Genomic DNA, 20,930 nt, shown 5'->3' on the forward strand with positions numbered 1-20,930 from the left:
TGCTGGCACAAATTGTTTGTATTTTACAAACAAACTGTGATTGCTATGTTACCTGGACTTGTTTCATTTGAAGTGAAAAGCGCGTTTTCCTTTCTGTGGGCTGCTGTGAGCCCCTGGCTGCCCAACGATAAGCAATATGACTGGAACTAAGCCCACAGTCAGTGTCTATAATAAACTTTTTAAATTTGCACTTCCAACTGTCAACTCTTGCACTCATACCACTGGAGAATATAAATTGCACTTTTCTTTACTATTTATTTATGTTGCTTGATTCAAGACAATATAGGAAGAATAACAGCTGGAATCAAAGCATGCAGAAAATCTTCCAGCTCCAGCTCGTCTCCTGTGAAATTTCAGACAAATTTCAGATAAAAGAAAGCTTTAGAAATAAGCTGCCTTCTCTATGTGCTGATTGGAGTTGATGTACAAAGTGTGTGGCTGTTTTTCCCCCTAGGTTCAACAGGCTTATCAACACCCAGACATCAGTTTTGCGCAGAGAACCCATGTGCAAAAAGTCTTCTTGAGCTGTTTCCGCAAGGTTCACTTTTGACAGTGAGCACAGGAAGCCCTGTTTAGTGAATGACAAGGCAGAAAGAGGAGCCTCCCCAGCCATAAGGACCTAATCAGTCAGGAGCACACAGACTTGCTGCGGAAAGCTAGGGATGTGAAAAGGAAAAGTGAGATGCTAGCTGGGCAGGCGCAGACTATACGAAAAGATGTTCACCGTAAGAGTGGCTAGATGTATGGCACAATGGATGTGGTGGTGAGAGAACTGTGTGAGCCATGAAATCTGCCGTTCGTCTTGTTATGAAGACCTGGAGTGCTGGAATTCTGCTCGCTGTCACACTGATCATGGTACCAGTTGGTAAGTGCACCATTGACCTGGTGTTCACATGATGTCATTTTCTGGTAATCTCTGTGACTTTCTCTATTATCTGTGTTGAAGGATGTACTCTGTTGCAAAGAATCATTGGCTTGATGTTCACCATCTGCTTGTCACATTTGGACCCATGGGGATATATGTATGTAGCAAACCCAAAATTTCGTTATCAGTTGAAACTTGGCCTATCTCTAAATTTTTGTTACAACAGAAGTTGTTCTATTTATCTATTTGTTTACTTACTTGCTTCATGTATACCCCATCCTTCTCCCCATTGGGGACCCAAAGCATAATTCTCCTCTCCTCCATTTTATCCTGAAAAAAACCCTGTTAGGTAGGTTAGGCTGAGAGTGTGTGACTGGCTCAAGGTCACCCAGTAACCTTCCAGGGAAGAGTGGGGATTCAAATTTGAGTATCCCAGATTGTTGTCTGACACTGTAAACCATGGGTCCTCAACCTTTCTGAGCCTGCAGGCAACTTTGGACTTTTGAGAGAGGGTAGTGAATACCACCCCAAAATGGCTGCTGCAAGAGGAGGAGGCAAACCCAAAATGGCTACCACACAAGGCAGAGCCAAATGGAATACCTCCCTCCTAACACTATCTGGGAAGAAGGAAAGCCTGAAGGAGCAATGGAACCATTCACTGACTAAGGAAAGCCCAGGTGTGTACAAAGCATCCTGATCCTTCAATGGCTGCCTGTTATTGCAGCTGTGGAAAATACTTTATTTTGAATGAAGGCAACCAATAACAAGGCAGGCCTTGCAAAGGCCCCGCCTACTTTCTGAAAAGCTCATTGGGGACCAAGAGAAGTACTGGCGGGCGCCATGGTGCCCATGGGTGTCATGTTGGAAAACCTTGGCATACTACAAGAACAATGGGATTTTTTTTAAAGCACATCATTTATTTGTGGTTGATTTATATGCTTTGTGACTGATGTAACTGTCCAGAGTATGTTTTCTGTTAACTGAAGGCATTTCCATCAGTGGAACAGAACTTTACTGTTATCTGTGTTCCTGCTACAGCCCTCTGCTCTCCTCCATTTTGGGGAGCTGAAATGGGCAGCTGTGGGAACAGGTACGCAGAAAAGTTCTGTTATGTTGATGGAAGTGCCTTTTGTTAAGAGAAACTAGATTTTTGATCCAATCCTATGTGAAAATGGACTTCTAAATAGGGTTGCCAGGGCCCTCTTCTCAACCGGCGGGAGATTTTGGGGGCGGAGCCTGAAGAGGGCGGGGTTTGGGGAGGGGAGGGACTTCAATGCCATAGGGTTCAATTGCCAAAGCAGCCATTTTTCGCCAGGTGATCTGATCTCTATCAGCTGGAGATCAGATGAATTAGCAGGTGATCTCCTGCTACTACCTGGCAGTTGGCAACCCTACTTCTAAACCAAACATCAATCTCTGGAACTGGTCAGCGTAGACAGTATAGAACTCTACACCTACGTAACAAAAGCTGGTTTTATCCTTCCAACTTGATTTTATTTGTTGGGCCTGTGAGAAAATGGCCCCATAGTTGGCTCCGCTGAACCAGGGGAATGGGGATGTTACAAGTTTCTAGACATCAATTAAAAGTTCACCTCTCCAGGCTTATTCTACTGCACAGTGACCCAGGGAATTATGGTCAAGTGCTCCGGAGAGATGCAGCCTCTCCCTCTTTTCAGAAAAAGATTCTCTGAGAACATCCCACAGAACGGGTATTAAATCTGCAGAAGGGCGGATCTAACAAAAGAAATGTTGCATCTCATATGCACAACTAAGCTTTAGATATTTGAAACGTGTTCTGGAAGTTGCAAAACATGCTGACTTCTGCCAAACAAAAGATTTTTTTTGGTGAAATATTTGACTATTCTGAGATACGTTGGAATTTGGCTTGGAGCATTGAAGACATCCCAAATATGCTTGTGCGAGTTTTTTTTCCTTTTCAAAATTGTCATAGGATACTAAGATCTGGTTCCACTTTCATGAGCAACATAGACATCTAATAATTCCTATCAATGTAATGTGACGTTAAAGTTATAGTAAACTGTACAGTTTCTAGAAAAGAAATGTCTGTGGAAGATGGTTGGGACCTTCTGGAGAACATGCATATACATAGTAGGTCTCATTAACACATTTTGATAACTATCAGACACATGAACCTGTGTCTTACTTGCCTGATCAATTTTTTTCCAGCTTTTAATTTAGAAAAGAATAGAAAGGTATTTGGAATATATAAATATGAGACAGGATGAGACCAATTTTACAGTGTTGTATCATGACTCCTTTTAGGGTCATTCCCAGCAACAGGCTCCATTCGGAACAACTCTGTACAGTATCTTCTTGTCAACAACTCAGCTAGCACAATGATGGTGACCAAGACTACATCTCAGCTGGCAGAAGGTAATGTTGGCTACCGTCTCAACTTCATTAATACTGCAGCACAGATTATAATACCATTTTACATCCACGTGGTTTCTTTCATTTTATAACAAAAATGGCTTGATCAACAGGTCAAGTAAAGCCCATGGTTCATATACATAAACAAGTTTAAAAAGTTACAATGTCTAATCTATAGACATGAATTTTAGATCACAGCTTGCATGATAGATTCAGAAAAATAAATGCAGAATGAATTTCCCCTTCATAATTTCAGAGAGAATCAGTTGATTCATAAGCATAAGCACTGAATTCCGGTTTTCACATACTGTCTCTTTTACATCCCAATTCTGCAGCCATTAGATCCTTTATCCTTTGTGGGCTCTCTTAAAACAGGAGTTATGCCTAATGTGTATACGGGTAGTGGCTTGCTTTTTTTTTTTATACAAGGGGTAGCCAATATGTGCCCGCAGCGCTCAAAGGTTTTAATGTTCCCATCCCAATATGGATCAATGTTTTCAATCAAGCAATTGAGATCCTTCAATCTTCCTTTTTATGTAGGATTCTTGGAATCCCAATCTGTACTGAAACCAAAGCATGACTGCTAACAATCAAATTCTGGCCGCATTTACTTTTTAGCCCTGATTCCACTAGTTTTACCTATTTGATGCTCAATGAATATCAGTCTTCCAAATGGTGAGACCATATTGAACAAAAAATCTAAACTTTAGGAATCTCTCTAGGCTTGCTTGCACTGGCTTCTGAAGCACCTGCATATAAAATCATAAAATGCCGAACCCTAGATATAGAACTCCAAGAACTTAATTGTGCAGCCAGGAAAACCTGTTCCCCGTTATATCTGGGGATTTCACCATCCTTGGCAGGCCCACATTCTATTCCTATCACCTGACTAGCCCACAGCAACGTAGAGCCTTCGGGCTTGCAAGGTTGAATGTTCTACCCTCAGCTGAGCTATTAGGGAGGTTTCAGAAAACCACATACATAAATAGACTCTGCCCTTGCAGACTGAGATGTGTAGAATCATTACAGCATGTTTTTCTGTATTGCCCTTTTTACGCTGACATTTCAGCCAAACCCACTCTTAGTTCATTAGAATGGAACTTCGGGGGCTTCCGGGTCGGGCGACCCCCCCGTCACAAGCGCGGAGCTCCCGCGCTCCTGCCGTTCGCTGCCGACGGGCTAAAAATAGCCCTGGGAAGAGCCGGCAAGCGGCACCCCTCGGGGCAAGAGGGGATGCAGTCCTGGGTGCCGGTGGTGGTCTTGCCAGGGGAGCGATAACCGCCGAGAAATCGGCGGCGGTCGCTCTGGCGGATTTCACCGAAGAGCCGGCGCCATCTTAAAGAAGACGGCAGGAGAGAGCGAGGTGGGACCCGATTTTGTTTTTCTTTGAAATATAAATAAAGATTCTCTGTTTGGACTTTAAAATCACTAATTTGGGGTGTGTGGCAATTTTTCTTTTGTGAAGGACAATTTTTGAACCATCTATAATTCAGTTACGCTCTGGTTTTGTGATTTTTGGCTTTTTGCCAGTTGAGTGACGCACTCAAAAAGTTTTCTCTTTAAAGCCAAGAGTACTCAGAAATAAAAAAGAGAACAATTAAGTGATATGGCATAGAATTTTTTCCTATTGCTCACAGTGATTGTTCTCTCCATATGTTTTACCTGAATGAAATGATATAAAAGAAATTTTTTGCCCCCCCCCCTATTTTCCCTTGGATTACAACTTTCTAACTTCAGTCTTTTTGGCTCACCAATGGGTGAGAAAGAGAAACACACCAAGGACATTTTAAAGGATACAAAGTTGGTGGTACAGCCTCCTATCAGACGCTCCTCTGTGACCCAAATAACTCAAACAACCAAACAGATAACTTCTCCAATAGCAACAACATCCATTGCTGCTAAGATGCCTTTAAAAACCAAACCAGAAACTAAACCTGAAGTGACTCTGGCTTCTGTTTTTGAACTCTTAACTAAGACTCATCAGGATGTGACAGAAATGAAACAGGAGCTATCTCAGAATACAGCTACTATAGCTCAGAATTCAGCTGCAATAGCTTCCTTGCAGGACACTATTTCATCTTTGGCTGTCAGGCAAGACAGGGTAGAAACCAAGTTAAAAAAAAATTCACAAGAAACCAAAGAAACTAAGAAGAAGGTGGATACCCTGGAGATGTCAATAACATCTGTAGCTGACAGACAAGAGACCCAAAATGATCAGATGGCAATGATGGAACTCAAGATAAAAGAATCTTCCCTACGTATTCGTGGATTGCGAGAGAAAATTGAGGATCGGGACTTGCGAAGATATCTGATGGTTCTCTTGGCAGACTTTTTGCAAGAATCTGAAGAGGTCATTGCAGGGATGATTGTGACAGCCTACAGAATAAATTCAGCATATGCAACCAGGAATAAAGTACCGAGGGACTGCCTGGTTCAACTTTTTTCTAGAAGCCACAGAGACTTAATACTTAATACTCATTACAAAACACCATTGAAAGTTGGAGATGAGTCACTGAGGCTGATGAAAGAAATACCTGCAAGATTGCTGAGGAAGAGGAAGGATTTTATGGAGATTGCCCAGCGTTTGAGACTCAGTGGAATTCAATACAGATGGGAATACCCGCAGGGGGTCTCTTTTATCTTTAAGGCGAAAAGGTTCAAGTTCACGGAAGTGGATAAGGCAGACCAGTTTTTAAGAAGATATGATGCAGAACTGGTTAAGCCTCTCAAGCCAGCTAAATAAGCTCCAACTAGAGAGTCTACAGAAGAAGAAAAGGCATCTGAAGCTTCTGGTGGTGGAGATTTGCCAGTAGTTTCATCAGAGGACTCTCCAAATGAGGAACCTGAAGACTGAAGATTGAATGGATATGGGGGGTAGAGGGGGGTTGCAGCAACAGGAGTTAAAAATGTACTTATTGTGGATTTAATGGAATTTAATTAAAAATTTGATATGTTACAGGTCATATCTTGGAATGTTAATGGAATGAACTCTCCCAACAAAAGGAGGAAAATTTTTCTTCATTTAAGAAAATTTAATGCTAACATTATCTGCTTACAGGAAACGCATATACTCCCTAAGGATGTTTTCAGGTTGGAACATGCTAGGTTGGGTACTTTATTTACGGCTTGTAATAGTAGTAAAAAGACTAATGGAATAGCTATGTATATACCTGTTTCATTACAACCAAAAGTTATTTTTCAAGATATAGAGGGAAGAGTTTTGCTGTTGGAGGTAACAATTGGTTACCAAAAGGTATTGCTTGTGGGAATATATGCACCTAACACAAATCAAAAGGTATTTTATGAGAACTTAGCATTATTATTAGCTGAATATGCTACAGAAAAAATGATATGGATGGGGGACTTTAATGGAGTTAAGGTACCTAAGGTTGATAGATCTGGGAAAAAGAAAAAAGTTAGCAATGAAGGAAAGTTACCAGGGATTTTTGATGTTCTTACAGATCAGTGGGATATGTTTGATGTCTGGAGGTTGACACATGGTAATATGAAGCAATATACTTTTTTTTCACAGAGACATCTCACGTGTTCCAGGATAGACATGATATGGATGTCAGAGGGTCTGGTACAGAATTTAGAAAATTGTGAGATTTTACCTAGGGTGTTGTCAGACCACAACGCGGTATCAGCTAAAATTGAAATGGGAAATAGAGGTTATAAACCCTGGAGAATTAATGATTTTCTATTAAATAATAAAAAAATTGTAGACAAATTGAAAACTGAAATATTAAATTACTTTAAAGAAAATATGGATAAAGGTACCAGTGAAGACATAGTTTGGGACGCTGGCAAAGCAGTAATTAGGGGATTTTTAATTCAACAAAATACAAGATATTATAGGGATAGGGAGACTAAGAAAAAATGCATATTAGATGAAATAAAGCAGGCGGAGAGATATTTAAATAGACTGCAAGACAAAGGGGCTAAATTAGAACAACAAAATAAGATTAGAAATTGTCAACATCGATATGAATTTTTACTTGCTGAAGAAATTGAACGAAAAGTTATGTATACTAAACAAAGATTTTTTGAACATGCTAATAAACCAGGTAAAATGTTAGCTTGGCAAATTAAACAGAAAGATAAAAAATTACCAATAACTCAAATAAGAAGGGAGGGCAAGATAACAAGAGCTAAGGAGAAGATAGTAGATACATTTGTGAAATTTTATACAGATTTATATAAAAAAAAGTCAGTTTCAGAGGTAGAAATGGAAGTTTATCTTGCTAAATGGGATTGGCGAAAAATAACGCAAGAAAATAAAGAATTTTTAGATTCTCCAATAATCATGGACGAATTGGAGCAGGCTATAAAAAAAAGTAAGCTGAATAAATCTCCTGGACCAGATGGTTTTACAGCATATTATTATAAAACATTTAGAGAGCAATTAATCCCCTATCTTTTGGAAGTTATGAATTTAGGGATGACAAAAGGTATTATCCCTCAGACCTGGAAACAGGCAAATATAGCCTTAATACCAAAGGTGAATTCGGATACATTGGAAGTTAAAAACTACAGACCGATTTCATTGCTAAATATTGATTACAAACTATTTGTAGCAATTTTAGCTACTAGATTAAAAGGAGTACTGAACCAATTAATACATGATGATCAAGCTGGATTTCTACCAGGAAGACTGATTAGTCAAAATGTTAGGGTGGTAATTGATCTTTTAGAATATGCGGAACAAGACACAACACCAATAGCTTTTATATTTTTGGATGCCGAAAAAGCTTTTGATAATGTTAATTGGCAGTTTATGATTAAGGTATTAGAATATATGGGTTTTGGTGATAGTTTTAAAACTGCCATAAAAAGTATATATACATATCAAACAGCTAATTTGATTGTGAATGGGTCTTTATCACCAAAGATTGAAATTCAAAGGGGAACGAGACAGGGTTGTCCTCTTTCCCCTTTACTTTTTATTTTAGTATTAGAGGTATTACTGGATAATCTTAGAAAATTTAATGATGTAGTAGCGGTAAGAATAGGGAGAAATCATTACAAACTTAAAGCTTATGCGGATGATTTAGTATGTTTTTTGATTGATCCGATTGAACAGTTTGACAGATGGAATAAAATATTGGAGGTTTATGGAAAGATTTCAGGTTTTAAAATTAATAAGGCAAAAACAAAAATTTTGGTTAAAAATATGACTCTTTCACAGCAACAAACATTGATCAAAAAGTCGGGACTCAATATTGAACATAAAGTTAAATATTTAGGTATATGGTTATCGAATAATAACCTTAATTTATTTCAGGACAACTATGTGAAACAATGGCAACAAATAAAAAAAGATCTGATAAGTTGGGAAAAGGTCCCTTTATCACTTTGGTGAAGAATATCAGTAATTAAAATGATGTTACTGCCTAAGATGCTTTTTCTGTTTCAAAATTTACCAATAGTGACAGGGGTACAGATATTTGAGGAATGGAAAAAAGATATTTTGAGATTCCTTTGGGGTAAAGAGAGACATAGGATTGCATATAATAATTTAATAGAATTAAGGGAGACGGGAGGATTGGGATTACCAGATTTAAAAATGTATTACCAAGCGGCATGTTTCACCTGGATTAAAGATTGGATTCTCTTGGAGAATCCTAAGTTATTAGAATTAGAAGGATATAAACTACGATTCGGGTGGCATGCTTATTTATGGTATGAGAAACAGAAAGTGAATAAGGAATTTAATTCTAATATTATCAGGAAAAACTTATTACAAGTATGGAATAAATATAAAGATGCTTTAGAAAGTAAAACTCCCGGTTGGATAAATCCTATAGAAGCTTTTATGCGAAGAGGTGCACATCTAAATTTGGACTGTGATATCTATAGAGAATTGATAGAATATAGAGATGGGACATGGATATTGAAAACGCGTGAAGAACTTCAACTAAAAGACTGGTTTATGTATTATAAACTAAATGATGTTTTTATTAAAGATAATAGATTGGGATTTAATCATACTAAATCTAACTTTGAGATAGTATTATTGAAAGGTAATAAAGGATTGATTGGTAGGATTTATAAAATACTTATAGAATTGAACTTAGAACAAGAAAGGATCAAACCAGTCATGTTGAAATGGATGAGAGATTTAGGATATAATATTGATTTGGAAATTTGGGAAAAGCTTTGGAAAAATGAATTTAGGTTTACTATTTCGAATGAAATAAGAGAAAATTTATATAAAATGTTTTATAGATGGTATATAACCCCGGTTTTATTAAGTAAAATGAAAAAAGATGACAAAGCGTTATGTTGGAAATGTGGTACTGATATAGGCACGTTTATGCATAGTTGGTGGTTTTGTAAAAAAAATAGGAGATTTTGGCAATTAGTTATGAATGAAACTAATAATCTTATTAAAGTAAAAATTAAGCGAGATCCCGCTTTTTGTTTATTGGGCATTCCAAATAGAGAATTGGATAAAGGTGATAGAGTCATATGTCAATATAGTTTCGCAGCAGCTAGGATTATAATTGCAAAAAAGTGGAAGCAAACGATTAAACCTTCAATTAGAGAATGGAGAGAAAAATTATGGTTGTATATGCGGATGGCCAAAATTACAGTATCCTTACATGGTAAAGATAGGGAGGAATTTAAAATTATGTGGTCAAAGGCCGCTGCATACTGGGATAAATCGGCAAAAACGGATTTTAAAAATATAGTTAACGAATTATAGTATAATGTGATTTTAATTAATGTATAACAATGTGATTTTTTTTTTATTAGTCAACACACCCCATCGGAAGTCCATTGGTGATGGGCACTGTGGTGGGTGGTGGATTTTTGAAGTAGGGCGTAATATATATCCTTATATGTATAACAAATTATGTATAACAATATATGTAGAACAATATTAACAATATATGTTTTTATATGAACAGTGTAATAACAGAACTGTACGCTCTATGTATTTTTATTTTTATTTTATTATTATTATGTATATTTTTTTCTTTTTTTTCTTTCTTTTTCTTTTTTTGGATTTATTATAAAAATCAATAAAAAAATTATAAAAAAAAAAAAAGAATGGAACTTCGGGCAAGTGCAAGGTACAACCTTTTCTTTCTGGACAAAATCTTGCCACAATAGACAGGGTAGCAAAATTTTTGCAACTAGCTATGAGGCTCTGAGAATTTAAATCTTGACTTTGTTTAGTCCTAGTTTTTGTGTTCTATAGTCTTTGTACTTATTGTGAACATATGCCAATAAATGTGTTGTTGTTGTTTTTGTTAAGTAACGCTACCCTGTCCTAATTAAACAGCATTTAGGAAGTCCATAGTATAGGAAAGAAGGACTTTTTAAAAAACCTTTTCTTTTTTCCCTTGCTCTGCCTGAAAGACTTGAACAAAACATGTATACTCTTTTTATTCATTTATTAAATTTTCTTAAGTATTTTATTCATCTATTTATTTTGATTTCTATCCTGCCGTCAATCCCTGGCCAAGGCTGGTCTCAGGGAAGGTAACAACAAGTTAACAGCATAACCGCCTAAGGCGTACATCAGAACTGCAGCAGCCAGTTGTGGGGATAAATACAGTGGGATATTATCTTTCTTTGTGAGCCAGTTTGGCTTTTAGCAGGGAATGTTTGGGGGTCCAGGACTAGGAATTCGGCACAAACCCAGTTACATCGTTAACACCTTCTGATGATGTTTTTCTTTCTCTGTCTTCTGTACAGAAAAATCTAACGTAACTGCGATGGTTGGTACATCGTTCATACTGAAGAATCCTTGGGAAACGGAAAGGCAAAAAACCTTGCTAACAGTATGGAATGTGAAATTTATAAATGAGACATGTTATTTATCCTACATGAGTAGCAAAAATCTATCTGATACAAACTGCACTGAGAATATTAAGTGGTTATCTAGACCAGAAAAAGAACAAGCTCTTCTTATAAAGTCAGTGCAGATTTTCAACGAAGGATTTTATAAGTGTTCTAGTTCAATCAATGAGGGCACTTTCATCCGCGAATATGCTCTAACCGTGTTAGGTAAGCAACATCTTGTGCTATTCTTTTCCTGTAAACCATCATCTAATACTTCTACAAATATATCCAGTTCTGCTGCTACTATTCCATATCTATTAATGTTTTCTAGGTAGTATGTAAAAGAGAGAAGTGACGTGGTACTCCCAGCTCACAGAGGGCATTTTCACACATGAGGTTTAAAACAGCTCTTGCTTCAAAATGGTTTTAAATGGAAATGTAAAGCCGACATTGGCCAGAATGTTAATTCTCATTACAAATGTCTCTCCTTGGCTTTCTCTTCCACATGAATAATGAGAGAAAGAAAGAGACCCTGTGAGAGACAGACCCAACATGTGTTGCTTTATGTATAAGCTTTAGGGTTTCCAGCCTCCAGGTACTAGCTGGAAATCTTCTGCTCTCCAGCCAATAGAGATCAGTTCACCTGGAGAAAATGCCACTTTGGCAATTGGACTCTATGGCTCTGAAGTCCCTCCCCTCCCCAAACCCCGCCCTCCTCAGGCTCTGCCCCAAAAACCTCCCGCCGGTGGCGAAGAGGGACCTGGCAACCCTAATAAGCCTGCTTCCTAATAGGAAGTACAAAGGTGAAAGGGCTTGGAAGAACACAACTCAGCATACAGTAGCGGAGTGTAACTAGTAATATAAAATGTGGGAGAGATGTCCATGGTGGTCCAGAAAAATGCTTTGTTTGGGGGGAGGGGACACAGTGTTTTCAATAGGAGTTAATGTTATAGCATAAAAGCGGAAGATAATTTGACTCAATAAATTCTCAATATTGTGTGTGTGTAAAGTGCCATCAAGTCGCAGCCAACTTATGGCAACTCGGGAGGGGTTTCAAGGCAAGAGACTAACAGAGGTGGTTTGCTATTGTCTTCCTCTGCATAACAACCCTGATATTCCTTGGTGGTCTCCCATCTAAATACAAACCAGGACTGACTCTACTTAGTTTCTGAAATCTGACGAAAAGAGGCTAGCCTGGGCCATCCACATTGGGGGGCTCTCAGTATTAGCCTCAGGGGAAATTAATGATGATTGTTGTTCAAACTTTTTCTGGATGAATGAAATTCATGGACAGAGAAGGGATAAGCATGGCTCAATGATAAGTATGGAAGAATGCATAATGCTGGGCAGGGGGAGAAAAATATTTGGGACTGATTGTAGATAATATGTCAGAGCAGACACAGAGAGAAGAAGGTCAGGGAAGAAAGAATACTTCTTGGTATTTAGTAAAATAAATGCTTTTCCTAGATTCACTATGAAGCACTTTAGAGAAAGCTCAGTTGGATCACTGAAATGTGCTTCCAATATACTTTCAAAATTCACAGTACATATGGTAGCATCCCCATTTAAGCAGCATGCACCTGGGTGGATTTCCTCTCTTCCCCAAATCATGCCCACTAGAATTGCAAAATGTTTGATAGAAAGGAAATATCTATGCTGATGTTGGTTTTTATAATCTTTCTTGGGAATGCTTTCAAAGAGTGACACCAAAGAGAATTGTTCAGCAGTGCTATTCATTGGGACCACAAGAAGGCACCTTCTGTGGATAAAAACTTTTCCACCGAGCTGACAACTTTTAAAAATAGCACTTAGGTGTCTGGAAAGTCCTTGCTAAGGGAAGCAGGTACTGCTAGGATTGGGACCTGTCCTGTACTCTTCGGTTCACAGGCATTACTTTCTTCTTGTCAAATGGGCTTGTAGAAACCACAGTGCAGCTAGAAGTTGTTGTGTGGAGTGGCACAACCATCCACTCTGCTTTCTGAATGAATGTTGTGAACACTTAACCTGGTAAGTTTCATAGTTCAAGGAATAGTGGATGATTCAGGGCTTGAAACTACTCACTCTGCATTTTCAAAATGCTCGCAGGGGTGGAAACGTGTTTGCTATGGAAATGGCTTTACTCATCAGGTAAGCAGCACTTCTGTTCAAAACCCTTTCCATGATCTCACCATAGATATAAACAATATGGGCCCTTTATGCATGGGAGGTTTTGCCACTCTGTAGATGCACATTTTCCCCATCTGAGTTCTCAAAACTCAAAAATAAGCCCCCGTGCAGAGTTTTGAGAATTTGGATGGGGAAAATGTGCATCTACAGAGCAGCAAATCCAAGGCAAAACCTCCCATGCATAAATGGCCATGGTTGTATCCCTTTTAACTTTACCTAGCTATGCTTTCCTAGAGCAGATCTCATCCTATTACGCTTGGTAAATTGAGCTGACTCTTTCTGCCATTTGCCTTCAGTGCCTCCTCAGGTGCGCCTGACCTATGGCTACAATGGAACCGCTGTGTGTATGGCAGCTGCAGGAAAACCAGCTGCCCAGATCTCATGGGGCCTTAAAGGGGATTTTAGCACTGTGATTAAAACTTTGCCTAATGGCACAAAGACTATCATAAGCACATATAATATCACCAGTGCTGAAGAGAATATCTTAACTTGCTACGTTTCCCATCCAGCTTGGAACAACTCCCGAGTCTTAAGTCTCCCCTCAGGTAACATTATGGCTCTTATCTCTATGTTTGGTTGTAATTTCTACTTTTTGGAATTCTCTTCTGAGAGTTCTCAGAACAGTCCCCAGTTTGTACACGTTCTGCTGTCAGCTGAAGTCTTTCCTTTTTCCGTACGTCTTGATAACTTCCTTCATTTTATGCTGCTTCATCATCTTCTTCATTATACCCCCCCACTTGTTTGTCTTTATTTTTAGGTTCTTTATTGATGTTTTTTTCCCTTTTTTATGTGTTTGCTTTATATCAATGTCCACCATTTTTAGTTTAAATGGCAACCCCTAAGTTTTAGAAATATATGAGTTATGCAAATACAGACTTTCTAACTGCCCATGATACTGTGTATCCTTCCCTGTCATGCTATTTTATCAGTTGTTTCGGAGATGGTCTGACTCTAGTTGTTTTAGTTATGCTGCAGCTTTCTCTTCATGGTCTTGGTATCATTGACTGCATTCTTTGATGTTTGATGATTCTACTTATTTTAATTGTTGATTGTAAGTATTGATTCTGCGTTGTGAGCTTCCTTAGCAACTTGTGTGTGCAGGAAGTAGTTAACTGTCCGTATCTCATTTAAACTTCACAGCTAAAGTGCATACATTAAAATCTTATGAGTCTCGTGGACAACCTGGGGATTAAGGATTAGCCCAGATTCCTGTTCAGCACCATGAGCTCCAGTTGCTTTTACAGCTAGAAGGAAAATTCTACCCCCAGTGTAAAATATCGAAATGGTTTGGAAACAAAATAGAAAGAAAAACCATTTTAAACTTTTCTTTTTTATCATGTTTGGCTCAGAGATTTGGCTCACCGTAGCACAGCTTGCCATTTCAACTCTACTGAGTCTATAACTTTTAACTACTGTTGACTGAGTTATTGAATAAACTTATCTGATCTCTCCTAATTAATATTTCTGGCTTTTTGCAAATCTTCAGGCAGAAATGGCAAAAAATGGAAGGATTCTAAAGGCCCCCTTCTGTATTCCATCCTCGCTGTTCCGGGAGCTATTCTGATTTTGCTTCTCATCTACCTCGTCAGACTCTTCTTAGGAAAGTATGTATGATAAAGGCCTTTTGTAAGTGAGTTATTCAGCCTTTTACTATTGATCAGCTGCCACCATGACCATCATTTTCAAACAAAGAAAGCTGTATAAAATTGTGCTCTTCTGCCTCTGGGTTTGGGGCAATGGTCCATAGGAGGAAGTGTAAGGGGCTCTCTTTATGCCATTCAGGGGGGAAAAGAAGAACAGCACCAATGCTAAGGGTTGAGGTAAGAGCTCTGTGCCCTGGGGACAAATTGGCCCTACATATTTGCATTGACACTTGGGCACTTGATCATATGAGCTGTGGTGTCATAGCAGTGATTAATAAAATCAAGCTGGAAAATCAAAAGGGATGCTTAGTAATTTGATATGAGAACACTGTATATTGATCCAAACTGATTTGGGGTGGTATCCAGCTGGAGAGATGCAATCTGATTATATTCTCCTTTTCTGTCAGGCAAAAGGAAGTCAATACATCTAAAAGTCCAGAAACAATTTCAAGACCCAGCATCCAGGTGAGGCAAATAAATATGGAATGTACTCAGCTGTGAAAATCCTTTAATTAAAAGGGGACAATATTTTTTAACCACTGCACAGATGCACAACATCCTAGCCAATATTACTATGCCATGCAAGCTTCACTTACTATTACTGCCTGGTAGCTGTGCAGAGAAATAATCATTTGTGAAGCGGAAAAAATCATTTAAAGTTTGGAGATTCAATCTCAATGACTCTTTGTGGTCTCTTGAAAATTACATGAGATTAGAAACATGGAAATAAATTCTACATCCTGAGCTGTGGGCAAGAAACAAATTGTGGGTAGTCAAAGATTTCCTGAACAATGAAGCGTTCAGTCTTTCATCCATGCACAACACACAACCATGAGAATAAACAAGAGCCAGTCTTGATTCCATTAGGTTAATCTGGGAGACCTAGGTTCAAATCCCCGCTCTGCCATGGAAGCCTGCTGAGTGACTTTGGGTCAGTCACACACTCTCAGCCTAACTTACCATATAGGGTTGTTGTGAGGATAAAATGGAGGAGGGAAGAATGTTGTAAACCATTTTGGGTCCACATTGGGGGGAAAGTGAGGTATAAATGAAGTAAGTAAATAAATTAACTGGACAGTGTTTGTAATGTCTGAATATTCTATCAAAAGTAACCAATATATGGTAATAATTGTTATTTTTTTCCATTATGTTTCACATAAAAACCATGTGCATAAAAGTCACCTTTCATGTTCTTTTTCAAATGGATAAATCAAAGCATTCTCCCAAATGTAACAAAATAAATTATTGAGTTTTAGAGACTTCCTTCCCTTTTTAGAAACACTTTTGAACTCTGTTTGGAAGGTGGATTATGATCCATATTTCATTCTCAAGAGATGTGTCTTTTTCTTGTAGGAGAATGAGATGGAGCCCTACGCCACCTTTGTGCAAATGGAAAATGTGATCTATGATTCCACGTTTGACACCTCAGTAGGCAAACACTTTCCACCAGGGGTTTTACCTTCCACATAAGTCTCCATCTGACTCTAGCTTTGTGTGCAAAGGAGAGAGAGAAACACGGCATAATAGGAAGAGGGAAGACGGCTGTTGCCTTTTTAAAATGGCCTTACCAAAGAACATGGGCAAATGTTTCTCAATTCTTGTCATATGTTCAGTGTCCTATTCTCTCCATCACTTGTTAAAAACCCAAATTGTCTACCAGTTTTTTCCCCTGCTGGCTAATTGGAGGCATCATTTACCCCAGACTACTCCCCCCCCCCATTTTCTCCCAGTGACAAAAGAACCACAGGGTCAAATAATTCTGCAGTTATTTTCCAGCTCTGTGCTTAGATAGTAGATCTTCTTTTTTTCACATTGACATGATATATGGCCAACATTTTTTTCCAGTTTTGGCATTTAACTTTAGAAAGCTGTTTTGAGAGCCATGGGACAAGGTAGTTCTAATTACTGCTATTATACAACTGCCAAATCCTTATCCAAGCAGAGCGCTCATCTAAAAATGAAGCCCTATGAAAGTACTGTGGGAAGTGAAGAGGCATTTCAAAAGTCAAGTCATTCCACAAGAGGACAATTTCAAGTAATGAAAGAGCTTAGATATTTGCCACACCACAGGATTCTAAGGATCTGTGCCATGGGAAGCACAAATTGATTTTTATGCAAGTATTGGCCCCAGATGTGATACAAATGTGTTTGTTCTGTATGTCAGCAGAACCAATATGGTGTTGTGGATGCAGAGTCAGATTTGGACCGGAGAGATCAAGGGTCATCTCACTGGTTACTGTTCTTTGGGGCAGCTTCCACACTAGCACATTTTTGCACTGCTTTGTCTTTTGGGGGGGTTTTTTTTGGCTATAAGTTGCAACTGGAAACAAAGCTATGGTTCCAGATGTCACTTAATATCGTGCTGTATTCTCCAAAAGCTGACAGGAAGAAAGTAGATTCCTCTGAAATGTGGTGTTGGAAGAGAGCATTATGGATTACCGTGGACCGCCAAAAAGACAAATAACTGGATTCTAGATCAAATCAAGCCTGAACTGTCTCTAGAAGCTAAAATGACTAAATAGGCTATCATACTTTGGTCACATTTTGAGAAGACACAAGTCACTGGAAAAAACAATAATGCTAGGAAAAGTTGAAGGCAGCAGGAAAAGAGGAAGACCCAACATGAGATGGATTAACTCTATGAAGGAAGCCACAGCCCTCAATTTGCAAGACTGAGTAAGGCTGTTAACGATAGGACATTTTGGAGGACATTGATTCTTAGCGTCACTGTGCGTTGGAAGTGAATTCTCCATTGAATTTTTCATCTGTTCCATTCCTGAGATCCTAATTAGTTATTTATACATCTGAAGTATTCATGAATTAATTGTTAGATAGCAGTTATTTTTCTCAAGGGGAGAATATTTTCCCAAAGAAGCTTAAGTATTGCTTTTCTCTGTGCAGTTACATTTCAGTTGTGGAGTTAAAATAACAAAAATAAGACAAAAATAGCAATGGTTTTGCAAAAGGAAAAGAAGTACTTAGCCTGCCCCCTAGGGTTGCCAGGTTCCTCTTCACCACCAGTGGGAGGTTTTGGGGGCAGAGCCTGAGGAGGGCGGGGTTTGGGGAGAGGAGGGCCATAGAGTCCAATTGCCAAAGCAGCCATTTTCTCCAGGTGAACTGATCTCTATCTGCTGGAGATCAGTTGTAATAGCAGGCAATCTCCAGCTAGTACCTGGAGGTTTGGAGAATAATAAGCTTGGACCGCAAATAATTAGTTAGTCAACCCTATTCAGCCACTATGGCAAGAAATTATTTATATAAGAAATTGATTTTGGTTGCATTATAGTTATAAAGGAAAGAACAGTTTACATGGACTTGTGAAGTAACAAGTATTTATTTATTTCTTGCTGCAAAAATGTATATGAAAATCATTTATATGACTATGTCTATGTGAAGCCACAATATATCATACAAATGGTCATATACAGTACCTGGAGGTTGGCAACCCTACCGTGCCCCCCCTTCTGAGCAAGAACTGATACTTAACTATTGATTCAGGAATGCTGTGGCCACAAGCGAACAAGAGGTAATTAATTCATCCAGAAACATAAGTGAAGGAACAATGTCACTACATCTAATTCTGAACTGGGCCATAGGGTGTGGATCAAAAATCCCACACAGCAGTGCCAGTGACAGACAAGGGGTACTGTTCAACAAGGCCGGGGTATGTCCAGGTCTGCAGAAAAATATGGAATGTAAAAAAAAAATACATTGGAGCTTAGTAACCTCACAATCATTGAAGCAATGTCTGCTTTTTAAAGGTTTGCTAAGCAGCTCACAACCAACATTGCTGAGGATTCCAAGGATCAGTTAGTGTCAACATGGGGGACTGAGACACAAACAGGCAGGCAGACACAGAAAAAGTAAAAGATAGGAGAAATGGAATGTAAAGATGTAGGGGGAACAAAAAAAACTAAAAGGGGAAAACTGAGGATGAGGGTGAGATCAGAGAAAGGTGAGTTGGGACAGTGGCTGCTAGGGGAGACACAGATAAAGGTAGGTTAGTCGGTGGGAGAGAAGGAAAAGATGTTGCAAGCTCTGCTGGCACAGAGGAAAGGCAAGAGAGGCAGAGGGGGAAGAGACACCCACCCCCCTCACGAGTCCTCAGGGGTCCCACCCTTGTTTAAACGAACAGTCGCCCTGAGACACTTTCACGTCAATTTGACAGTCCACACTGGACTGTAATTGTGGTTTAAGTTTTAAAGGCACCACAAATCTGGTCTGAAAAAGATAGGAGGACAAGAGAGAAAACACTGGATGCAATGGGTTGCCAGTGGTGTTTTCTGTTAGAATTGAATTATGGTGGATACAGACTGAAGAGCTAAAGTGGAAGCAACTTAAGCGACGTTTTCTCAGTCATTTTCTCTAAACTTGTATGGATAAAATGCTAAATGTTGGGGTAATATATGCTCCTCTGAAGTGTTTGGAGGAAGAGTGAGATAGACATTTATATTTATTTGTTTAGGAGATTTTTATGTTCTGGAGATGATGATAAATAGCAGCAGAGAAGCATGTGTCAAACTCGATGACACAAATTTCTAGAACAGTTAATAGCTTATTTTATACATTGCTCCTTGTGTACAAATTACTTCTCACATGAAACAAAGGAATTTCTGAGGATCTGCTTATTTATTTCATTTTTCTTTATTTATAGCCTGCCTTTCTCACTGAGACTCAAGGCAGATTACAGAGTATAAAATAATACAATCAATAAGGTTGCCAACTGCCAGGTACTCGCTGGAGCTCTCCTGCTATTACAACTGATCTCCAGCCGATAGAGATCAGTTCCCCTGGAAAAAATGGCCACTTTGGCAATTGGACTCTATGGCAGTGAAGTCCCTCCCCAAACTCCGCCCTCCTCAGGCTCCGCCCCAAAAACCTCCCGCTGGTGGCAAAGAGGGACCTGGTAACCCTAACAATCAAGTGGCATGATAGCATGAAATATCTAAAAAAAGACACGCAAAAGGACAAGGACTGCAAAAATTAGGAACAATGCAAAAAAGAATCAGGCATGATATGTCAAACAATGCAGAGAATGAAATTACAGAGTTAGAACACAATGCAGTAAGAGCAGTGTAATGCATATAATAAACAGATAATACCACAATCAGACTCTGCATTATAGCACCTGGCTGGGAGGATTCAGGAAAGAACTTTATAAAGAGATGTCTCTGCCCTAAGATAACCTCACAATGATGCTTAGAGAATGGTCTAGGGGTATCTCCTGTAGGCACATTTCTGAAACGGAGCAATTCTGGGCCAGGAGGGGAGCATGCCTGGGAACCTCATATATACTGCTTTGAAGTCTTTGGAACAAATGCAGTATGCAGCTGTTTTTTTAAAAAAAAATGCTTAAATTAGAGACATATGGATATGCCCCAGATGTTACTTTAACAAAAATAGCCATTCCTAATGGCCTTACAGTTGTTGAGAGCCACTAGATGGCATTTCAGCCTCACACTGTGTGAGAATAATATTTTTCCACAGTTTCCTTGACAGGCTTGGAACCTCTAAACTTCAGTGGTTGTGCAAGGCATCTCATTGCCTAAGGGGGTGGCAATAGCCCCCCACCCCCATGGCTTAACCCCACCATTGCTGCCACCAACCCCATATGTACCTAGAGGAGATAATCTTCCTTACTTTTTTGATTCTCCTGCTTTCTTTAAAAATGGCCCAGGGAACTATGCATACCCTACAGGAATGCCTAAACTCTAGCAAAATTCCTTCTGTCAAGAGTACGGCCACCATCTCAGCTGCCATGGCAACAGGAAACCAGCCGATGATGGCCACCCTCTCTTTAGAAGGGTTAGACTCTTGTGAGAGTTTGGAAATTGGCATGCACAGCTTTCACGCTGCTTTCACTGCATGTCTGGGGAAAGCATGGAGGTAAAGAGGTTTATGTCTACCAGCTCCCAGTCGGGCAAGGCAGTTGGGCAGGCAGGTAGGACAAGAAGTTGCCAAAAATCTGCTCCTCGGGTCACCTCATTTTAAAATTAGCCCTGCCTTTCATCTTTGTATCACATTCTGAACAATAGCTCAAGAATGTGGATTAAAAAATCTACACATCATGT

General features: G+C 39.1%; 2 protein-coding genes across 2 annotated transcripts in view; one reads left to right on the forward strand and one right to left on the reverse strand.

Moving 5' to 3' along the window:
* SLC35A5 (solute carrier family 35 member A5) overlaps nt 1-20,930 on the reverse strand; it is a 134,234-nt gene that overhangs the window by 3,203 nt on the left and 110,101 nt on the right. The window lies entirely within an intron of this gene.
* CD200R1 (CD200 receptor 1) lies at nt 784-16,351 on the forward strand. The gene is made up of 7 exons (XM_056858279.1): nt 784-865; nt 3,149-3,259; nt 10,964-11,275; nt 13,513-13,761; nt 14,703-14,820; nt 15,267-15,324; nt 16,213-16,351. The coding sequence occupies exons 1-7, from the start codon at nt 784-786 to the stop codon at nt 16,327-16,329; spliced, it is 1,047 nt and encodes a 348-aa protein (XP_056714257.1). The 3' UTR covers nt 16,330-16,351.

This window comes from Euleptes europaea, chromosome 12, assembly GCF_029931775.1.
Source record: "Euleptes europaea isolate rEulEur1 chromosome 12, rEulEur1.hap1, whole genome shotgun sequence".
Classification (NCBI taxonomy): Eukaryota; Metazoa; Chordata; class Lepidosauria; order Squamata; family Sphaerodactylidae; genus Euleptes; species Euleptes europaea.